At 40.0% G+C, this 10,198-nt stretch overlaps 1 protein-coding gene across 3 annotated transcripts in view; it reads right to left on the bottom strand.

Moving 5' to 3' along the window:
• Positions 1 to 338: 338 nt before the first annotated feature.
• Positions 339 to 10,198, bottom strand: part of IBTK (inhibitor of Bruton tyrosine kinase) — a 56,369-nt gene continuing 46,509 nt past the window's right edge. For all 3 annotated transcript variants that reach the window (XM_027696559.1, XM_027696576.1, XM_027696566.1), the window contains exons 27-29: positions 5,038 to 5,106; positions 4,805 to 4,937; positions 339 to 2,425 (exon numbers count right to left, since the gene is read on the bottom strand). In XM_027696559.1, the coding sequence (XP_027552360.1) occupies positions 2,300 to 2,425; positions 4,805 to 4,937; positions 5,038 to 5,106 (328 nt within the window). In that variant the 3' untranslated portion in view covers positions 339 to 2,299. The remainder of the gene's footprint in view (positions 2,426 to 4,804; positions 4,938 to 5,037; positions 5,107 to 10,198) is intronic.

Below are 10,198 nucleotides of genomic sequence, written 5' to 3'. Positions count from 1 at the left end.
CTTATCCTTCCATTTTTTAAGAAGTGACTGAGGTTGGGGATAATGAACGATGAAGAAAAGACAAAATGTTTACTGTTGTTCAAGAAACCTGTTTTGGGGGTTGGTTGGTTTGAGATATAACAAATATTTCACCAGAATCCTTTTGATAACATTGCATTTCTTACACTAATTAGCCATAATACACTTCCTTGAAACTATACATCTGTATGCTAAATATTGTTTTTTACTGCAAACTCTGAGTTGCTGCTTTGTGTTTGTAGGAATCTGGGAATTCCACCCTGTTTTGGAGCAAGTTAAAGGAATTAATAAGCCCAGAAATGACAAGACACCATTAGAGCTGAGTGAACAAAGATGGAATTCATTTTTAGCATTATGAGAAAAGTCACAAACTTGGGCATCTGACTGAGAAAATGCCAGCCTTCTGTGTCACAGTTTAGCCTTAACTTTAAGCTATTCTACCACAACAGTTTAAAAACATTCTCAGCTCAAGAAGAGTGGCACACTGACCATTCCTCATTTTTGTTTAGGAGTATTACATGTAAGTGATGATGCCTAAACAAACTGTGACAATAAACCCAGAACTTAAAGCAGTCAAGCTCCCTGGCACAGTGGAAGCATCAATCCTCTTAAAATATCAGGAGAATGAGATTTTAAACAGCATATTTTGAAAAGAAAAAAAAAAACACAAATTAGGAACTTTACAATAATTTTACATTTGATAACAAATTGGGTTCACACCTGGAAAGGTCCACTTCTTTTATAGTTGTTTCTCACAGTACATAAGCTTTCTTTTAAATCAGAACTGTAGTTTCAGCAGGCCCTAAAGCCCTGCAGTGCACCAAGTAAAGCCCTTACTGCAAGCAGTACCATCAGTATAGTGAATGAATCACCAGTAGAATTTAAAACAGAATTAAAAGTTACATCTTTTTTCACCTGTGCAGCTTCAAAATGCCTACAGTTCTTGTTTCATATAGAAAAGAAATACTTTTAGATCACTCTGCAGTTACCTAAATCATTGATTATATAGACAGCACATAGAAGTATATTAACTTTGTGTAAATCAAGATTTTATGGTTTATTGCATTTGTTTACAATTTTTGTGGGGAATTTTTTTGGTGTAGCTTGACCTGAAATCATTAAGACATATCTACATAGGTTTTTTCAAGATTCTTTTATCACACAGTGATCAATTCTCTACATTCATTTTCTACAGCTCTCTCAATTCCAGTTTTCCAGAGTTTGCAAGTACTAACACTACTGAGAAAGTACAAGTTCAAACATAACTACATAAACAAGACAAACTAGACAGAATATTGCAGATAAGGCTATCTTTTTTTTTTCTTTTTTTTTTAATACACAAATTTGTTTCAACCAGGCACAGAGAACTTTGGAACACACTATTGAAAGCCATCTATGATAATCTTTGAAGGTTAGGTGTTTGCAAATTCCCCAGTCAAGCACTCATCTCTATAGATTAATAATGCATGCTCAGATCTTTTATTTCCTTCAGCATTTCAAGTGAATTGTTCCTCAAACACAGTGGTTCTAAAACTGTACCATATTTACCAGAATAAGACTATAGATGGGCTAATTAAGTGCCACCACGTTCTAGCCAACTGTGTGCTTTACTTCATGACAGAGCTCACTGCTCAAAGGCTGATCTCACAACAGTGGAAAACATACACAATTGAGCCAGGAGCAGGCAAAGGCCGGGCACTTGGGAACAGCCTGGGGCACGACAGTGAAATGTACTGGCTATAGCAACCAGAGAACCAGTACTGGCACACGGAACTTAAGGAAAACTGCATCATCAGACTGTACCTTTACACAAAGTTCAAGCACAAACTTTTTTCCAATATTCCCAATTGGCCAGAAAGCTCTAAAGGACATACTATCCCCCAAACTTTTCAAGTGTGTAATTCTGCACATTCAATTCCACATTAAATCACAAAATAAGCATTCGCTTTCCAGCCACCTGTAAATTTAACAAAAAACCCTTACAATTTAAGATTAGCAAATGCATTCCCAATCTACAGCTTCATGTAACATTACTAATAGTATGTCTTGTAAAAGAAATTCTCTCAAAACATACATACAATAGATACTGTGGGAAAACGACACAGTGAACACATTATTTCATTCTCTCTAACAAATACCTAGTGATTATGGGCAGTGTTTTAATGCTGACGTTAAAAGTTTCATGATTCTTATTCTTCCAGTCCCATTTTACTTGTAGCAAGAATTACAACTTCAAAAGTGCACATACAACTGTGTAAGGGAGGACTTTGAAGAGTACAGATTAGTGCTTGTTCCACATAGGTGCAGCTATAGGTCCCTGGGAAGCCCTTTCAACAGTCACAAATTCATCAGGGTTGTCAAAAGCTTCATAGTGGATTAATAAATCTTGAATTGCACACTCTTCGATCTGGAAGAAAAAAAAGAACGTGTGTCAGTGTCAGATCTACATTTACAACACTGGCATGGTTACGAACTGGCTTTACTGGTCCTGAACACGTGCCTGTTACAGACCTCCTAATCAGGAAGGAGTAGTAGGTGAGATTTTCTTCAGGCAACTTGAAGAAACCTCATGTTTTCAGGCCCTGCTCCTCACGGGAAACTGAACCACCATAGTATCTGCTGTAAAGGCAACACGGCAGGGCACAAGCAGCCCAGGAGGTTTGCATTGGTGAAAACTTCTTAACACAGATGATCAAGGAGCTGATCAAGGGAGACACTCTGCTGGATCTCATAATTGCAAAAAAAAGGACTGGTCAGGAATAAGAAGGTTGAGGGCAGCCTTGGCTGCAATGACAATGAGATGTTGAAGTTCAGGATCTTGAGAGTTGGGAACAAGACAAATAGCAAATAACATCCTGGGACGTCAGAAGAGAAGACTATGATCTGAAGGGGTCTGCTTGGAAAAAATTCAAGAGTTATGGTCTCAGAAAGCAGAGGGGTCCAGGTCAGCTGGTTGATTTTAAGGATAAACTCCTCCAAGCTCAGAAATGGTTCATGCCAATGAGCTTCTTAGCCCAGCAAGAGTGGCAAGAGGACTGCATGGACATAAAAAGAGCTCCTGACAAAACTCAAACAAAAAGGAAGCATATAAGAGGTGGAAGCAGAGAAAGGTGACACAGAGGGAAAACAGAGACACTGTAAGCACACAGGAACAGAATTAAGAAAGTCAGTGCCCATCTGTAGCGGAATCTGTCAAGGAACTTGAAAGGCAACAAAAAAGGCTTCTACAGCAGCAAAAAAAGACAACATGGGTCTGCTGCTGAATGACAACGGCACAGGAAAGGCTGGGGACCCAAAAGTCATCTTCATCTTGGTCTTTACTGGCAAGATCAGTGTTCAGCAATCCCAAGCTCCTGAGATAAGAGCTGGCTAATATATCTGCAAGCCTCACCCTCAAAAAAAAAAATCTTTGAAAGATTGGTTCCTGAGAACTTGAAGGAATCAAATGTCAGTGCTACATTCAAAAAGTGCAAGAGGGTGACTACTCATCAGTAACCCTCATCTTGATCCCTAGGAAAGTGTTACAGCTAAAGTATGGACTAAGAGCTTAAGTGGACAAGCCTAAGAACAGACCATATAAATGGCATGTGAGAGACTGAAAACTGGCTGAAATCATGATCTCAAAGGGTTGTGTCCAGCAGCACAAAGTCCAGACAGATGCCAGGTACTAGCACCAATACCGAGACTAGGGCCAGTACTGTTTAACATCTTCATTAATAACCCACATGATAGAACACAATGCACCCTCATCAAGGCTGCAGGGGTGGCTGATATACCAGAGAGCTCTGCTGCCACTCAGAGAGACCCAGACACACTGGAGAAATGAGCTACAAGGAACCTCATAAAGTTCAAGAAAAGGGAATACAAAGTCCAGCTCCTGGGAAGAATAATCCCAGGCAGCAGTACTCACTGGGAGTCGACAAGCTGGTAAGGAGCCCAGCATAAAAGCAGCTGGGGTTCTGGTGGACAAAGCTGACTTTTAGCCAGCAATGTGTGCATATGGCAAAGAAGTATGACAGCCTTCTGTGCTCTGTGAGGGACAGCATTGCCATCAAAATGAGATAGATGACCCTCGCCCTCTACTCAGCAGTGGTGAGACACATTTGAAGTGCTGGGTCCACTGCTGGACTCCTCAGTACAAGAGACACACGGATATTCTGGAGATAGTCCATTGAAGAGGCAAAAAATGATTAAGAACTTGAAGCATCTGACACTGAGGAGATGCTGAGCACACTGTAGTTGTTTAGCATGGAGAAAAAAAGGCTTTGGGAGATCTTATCAAAGTGTACAAATATCTGATAGGTGAGAATAAATACAACTGAGCCATGCTCTTCTCAGTGGTGCCCAAAGACAGGAGAAGAGGCAAAGGGCACAGACTAAAAAACAGAAAATTGCATTTAAAAGTCTTTTTTATTGTGAGACTGGTCCCTGGAATAGGTTTCCCAGAGAGGATATTAGTCTCCATCCTTGCATGGCAGCTTTGAGAAACCTGATCTGACCAGCCTCGCTCTGAGCAGGGATTTGGATTAGACATTTCCAGAGGTTCCTTTCGACTTCAACCATTCTCTGATGCTGTGAAAATATTTATCATGGACTCAGTAGTCAATCTGACTTTAATACAGGCCTACCTTATCAAAGAGCAATGTAAAGTTATTATTAAACGATATTTAACATTATCATATAAATGGCATGTACTAATACATAATTAATACTAATAACTGATCTCTGAAACAGCCATTGGAAACACACTGTGTTACTTTACAGCAGCAATAACTTGGCACTTTACCTGGATCAAAGCCAAAGGTTTTTCTCTGCTCCTAATAAGAGCAGCTTCTTGCTGGAGCTCTTCCTCTACAATAGCTGAAAACATGACAGGTGCCATCACAGGAGAGCTGGCTGGTGACACTGCTGACCAAGGACTGCAAAAAACCCAAACAACATTATGAGGCAACATCAAGAACAAAGTCAGCACAACACACAGAAAACAAGCTCCAGAATCTAAGCCACTGTCAAACTTACTTATGATTCTCCAGCTGTGGAGAATCCACAACATGGTCTTCCAGACCTGGGCTACTTCTACTGGTGCACCTGGAAAAAGGTAGGAAAGGAGACTGAAAGTCACAGACAGAGCATTCTCCTACATTACATTGTGAAGTACAAACTTCCAATAGGCAATTTGAACAAATGTGTATGGTTTTTCCAGAAGAAAGGCATTACAATGCAATGGTGAATTTGTTTTTAAGTGTGATACTGTGACTAAAGGAGACACTGATGCTCATTTCTAACTACTAGAACTTAATGGAACTTCAGTTTGGGCATTAATTCTGGCATTTCCTAACATTTGAGCATTTGAACAAACGTGCATCATTTTTGGTTTTGGTTGTTTATTAAGAAAAAAAGGCTTTTTTCCTTTTTTACATGTGAATTAGCCAACTGAGTTATGCACTAACAGCACTGACTATAAAAGTTTGCAATTAATATGAAAATAATATGGCTTCAAGATAAAAATCCGAACAACTGTCCTGCATTCAAATTAAGCATTTCATATAAAAGAACCAGTGCTACAATAGCACTAGAGGAAATTACTTCCCAAAAATTATGGACTTTCAGTACTTATCCTGTAACCACCCCCCACATTCATAAGAATAGCATAAAACTAGAATTAACAGAATAGAAAAAAAAATCTTGAAATATTTATAGAGTTCCCAACAGGAAGATATTTTACGCAGTTGCAAAATGTTAACCTCTCAGTAAAATAAGTCACATTTGGTATATTGCATTCCTTAAGAGACGAGGATTTGTGTAAGAAAAATCCTACACCAGTAGGAAGAGAGAGCCCTGTTTTCATGATTTAATACCTCTGACAACTTCTGCAATTTCCAGAACTCTAAAAAAGTGTTACAGCATACTATGAAACGCTGGTAGACTTTTTTGAATTATTCTGTGGCATTGCAAATAAATCTAAGGGTGTTGCTATTACAATAAATCAGTCTCAACTTTCTTTAAGGTTTTGGTAATTCTTTGTAAGTGACCACAAACTCTTGAAAATGACACAAAAAAACCCCTATAGAACGCTAAGAGAATTCCAGTAACTACTAAGTTCTCTGTATGGAATATTTTCCCCAGAACACAATTCCAAAGACAACAAAAACCATGATTCCTACCGCTAAGCAATGAGGGCAAAGATCTCAAAAAATCTGGAATCCAACATCCATCATCAAAAATGACATTTAAATGAACTGTGTTGACCTCTTTGTCAAAAAATATAATTTGCCCACCAAACAAACAATGCACATTGCCAGGACATGTATCCTTGTACTCAGTCTGAAAAATATGGACTGAGTAAATGGACTACAAGATGGGTGTAAAATAGGCTGGAAATGGATTAGCTGTACAAAGTCCAAATGGAAACCAAGTACTTGTGGTGGTTCTCAAGGACTGATACTGGAACCAATCCTTTCAAGCGTCTCTGCTACAAGAAAACACACCCTCAGCAGGTCACAGATGGATGGGGAAAGGATGTGGACAGTGCATATTCTGGATGCCACGCTGCCACTCAGAAGCCCTCAAGAGGCCGGAGAAATGTGCAGCTGAGAACCAATGAATTTCAACAGCAAGTGCAAAGTCCTGTATTTGGAAGAGAACAGCCCCACAAAGCAGTACAGGCCAAGGGCTGACTTTCTTGCAAGAAAGCAGCTCTGCAGAGAAAAAGCAGAACCTGCAGAGTCCTGGCTGGCAAGAAGTCGAAGATGTAATCAGCCTGTGCCTTAGCAGCAAAGGCAGCCAACTGCATCCTGGGCTATAATACAAAAAGCAGAGCAAGGCAGTCAGAGGAATTGATTCTTCCCCTTTACCCTGTATCTATTAGTCTATAAACAGAGTATCATTCTCACTTTTGTGCTCCTCAATACAAGAAGGATGCTGTCAGGTTGGAACAAGTCCAGCAGAGGGCCACCAAGATTAGGTGTTAATCCCAAAGGGAGTCAGCAAAGGGGAGATCTCACTGCTGTCTTCAACAACCTCACTGGAGGGTAGAGAAAAGATGCAGCAAGAATCTTCTTAGAGGGGCACAATAAAAAGCAACATATGCAAGAGGTAAAATAGGAAATCCCAGACAGATATAAGAAAAAATAAAAATTCCATATGGAGATGATTATACACTGAAACATGCTGCCCAAAAAGTTCGGGGTATCTTCACACCTGGAAGCAGTCACAACTCAATTAGACCAGGTTCTGAGCAAAATTATCTATTTTGACTTACTTGGAGTAGGAGTCTGAACTACAGAATCTAAATTATTCTATGATTTCAACAGTAGGGCACTACTTTTTATCTGCATCCAGCTCTGGGATCCTCAGCACAAAACAACATGGACCTTGGAGCAACTCCAGAGGAGGGATACCAAGATGATCAGAGGGATGGAGCACCAACTCTTGTACGAGGAAAGGCTGAGAGAATTGGGTTTGTTCAGTCTGGAAAAGAGAAGGCTTCAGGGTGACCAAATTGCAGCCTTCCAGTACCTGAAGGGAGCATATAGGAAAGACAGATAGGGACATTTTAAAAGAGCGTGTAGTGAAAGGACAAGGGGGAATGGCTTCAAGCTGAAAGACAGTAGGTTTAGATTAGATATTATAAGGAACTTCTTTGCTGTGAGGGTGGTGAGGCACTTGAACAGGTTGCCCAGAGAAGTTGTGGATGCCCCATCCCTGGATGTGTTCAAGGCCAGGCTGGATGGAGCTCTAAGCAACCTCATCTAGGAAAAGGTGTCCCTGCACATGGCAGGGGAGATGAAACCAGATGATCCTTAACTTCCCTTCCAACCCAAGCCATTCTATGATTCTATGATAAATTAGCATCCAGCTTTCACTGCACTTTAAGATAACAACATACTAACAGCATGAAAGAACCAAAGGAGGGAAGAAGAAGAGGAGATGAAGGCAGCTTTTTGCGCTTTTATACTCATGTTATCTCTCAGCTTTATCTCTTTTTCCACCTGCTTTAAAAATACTCACCTTCCTGCACGTTTGACAGTAACCAATTTGACAGCTACACTCTTCTTCCCACTCCCAACCCAAAGAACTCACAGCACTACTATAAATGACCCCAAGTAAAATGTTATACTTGTCAAAGTTGTCTCAGTACAGACTAAAAGTTCTTTCCAGAGTAAGATTTCTATACAAACAAACAAACCAAAAAATCTAAACAGCCAAAAAAACCACCTCAACAGGAATTTCCAAAAACTGGAACTACTAGTTCCAGCATCACAGCATACTCTAGCGACTAGTTAAAAGGCAAGTAAATACTTGTGTCATCTCCCTCAATTTAAATGTGTCTTTAAAATGTAGGAAGCAGTCGAGGTATTTTGAAGCTGTTTGTACATATGTACATCTGTGCTTCTTGCTAGCAAGACATTCAGTCCAGATATTAAATCAACTGCAGATATTTCAACATACTAGATTAATTCCTCAGCTGGCATCAAAATAACTAGGAGAAATGGAATAGACAGGAAACGTGAAGCTAGCATATACAGGAAAATGGAAAAAAAAGGCTCAAAAATATAGAACTTGGAAACCTGGAAGTCTTGGAAATTAAAGACTGATGCAGACATATAAGTGGTTCTGCATAGTAACAAGCTAGCCAAATATCATCAGTACTGAACCAACCTGATTAACTCAGTTGGCTGAACTTGCCATGATTCCTGCACAGCCACCAAAATGTCCTAGCACTCAACTCCCCAGTGTTTCTTTAGGATTTGTTCATTCAAAGCCAGGTCAGGTCCAGTGCCTCCCTGATCTAATAACTGCTCTCAGAAAAAGAACACAAAGCCTGGTCTCCTGCAGAACCTCTTGGGTTTTGCTGTACCATTTGAGTCATGTACTACTTATTAGCTCATTATTAGCCATGACAGAACTAGGTCGTTCCCACACGAAACCACAAATACTTGTTTCCACTAAGACTCTTCACTGCTCCCCGGAGTAAAACAGTGAAGACAACTCAGGCTGCCACAACAAAGTTAAGTCACGCCAGGCCTGCGTTTTCAGCTTGGACTATGAGCTACACGTGCACAGCTGCACAGCCTAACTCCCAAGGTGAGGTGCCCCTGGAAACAATGCAGCCACATCCACACACCCCAGCTTTTGGGATGATCTGCGTCTGGACAAAATCCACTTCACATCACCACAATAAATGACATGGCTTACATATAGAAAATTTCTGGGTTGTATAAATTTGAAGGTGGCATAGAAGAGTGTTTATGCAACCATCCAAAATCCACAGACATAAAAACATTGTCAGTTTAATTACGACACATTTTATCCAAAGAAAAAAGTAAAAGCAGGAACATTAGCCATGCAAGTATCTTCAGTGTTCCATCAACAAATCTGACATCAACAGGTGAGGATTACTTATGCTCTACACATGTGTAACTTCCTTCCCTTAAAAAGGAAGAGGTAAGGGTATGGATAATTAATCTTCACAGAAATAGTCCTCGAATGCCACAGGGAAAAATCAGAGCCTACTGTGACAGGAACTGTACAGTCAAAGAAGAAAATTACCTCAAACTAGAAATTCGAATCATAAGTTTCATATTGAGGAACAAGTCACTGAGGCTCTTTATACCCCATAGAGAGAAATAAGTATCTTCAGATACAATTCAAAACCATCCTGAAATAGCTCTGGAAGTACTTTCTTTTCAAACTGATGATAGTCAATTTAGCCATCTACTACGTTTCCACTGGCTTAATGTAACATTTTCAGACAGTTAACATATTAGACCTGGATTCAGCTCAAATAATCCACTTTGAGAGCATGCAGACTGCCCAGAGTGCACAGACTAGACAGAGCAATGTGAAAGGAAAAGAAATGACTTCATGAAGATTACAGAGCTGTTGTGACAAAGCTAATAATAGCATCCAGTGCACCAACCCTTGCCATCTCCTATATGATGAAAAGTTTTATTATTGTGCAAGCAACAAAATGAATACCTGTTTTTGTGTGGATTTATGTTTCATGTCGCTACATCTCTACTCACTACAGTAACTTCAGCTTTATCCCTGTGTTCCTGAAGAATGCGTACCCATCACACACACTCTCCAAATCTCTCCTACATCTCTGATCAGACACCATCCCACACACAGTGTTCCTATATTTCTACCCTCATTTTGTTCTTTATCCACCAATAAG

The sequence above is a fragment of the Neopelma chrysocephalum genome, unplaced genomic scaffold (genome assembly GCF_003984885.1).
Source record: "Neopelma chrysocephalum unplaced genomic scaffold, ASM398488v2 Primary Assembly neopelma1_23b, whole genome shotgun sequence".
Classification (NCBI taxonomy): Eukaryota; Metazoa; Chordata; class Aves; order Passeriformes; family Pipridae; genus Neopelma; species Neopelma chrysocephalum.
The sequence above is the reverse complement of the archived record's forward strand: the minus strand, read 5'-3'. Positions and strand labels throughout refer to the sequence as shown.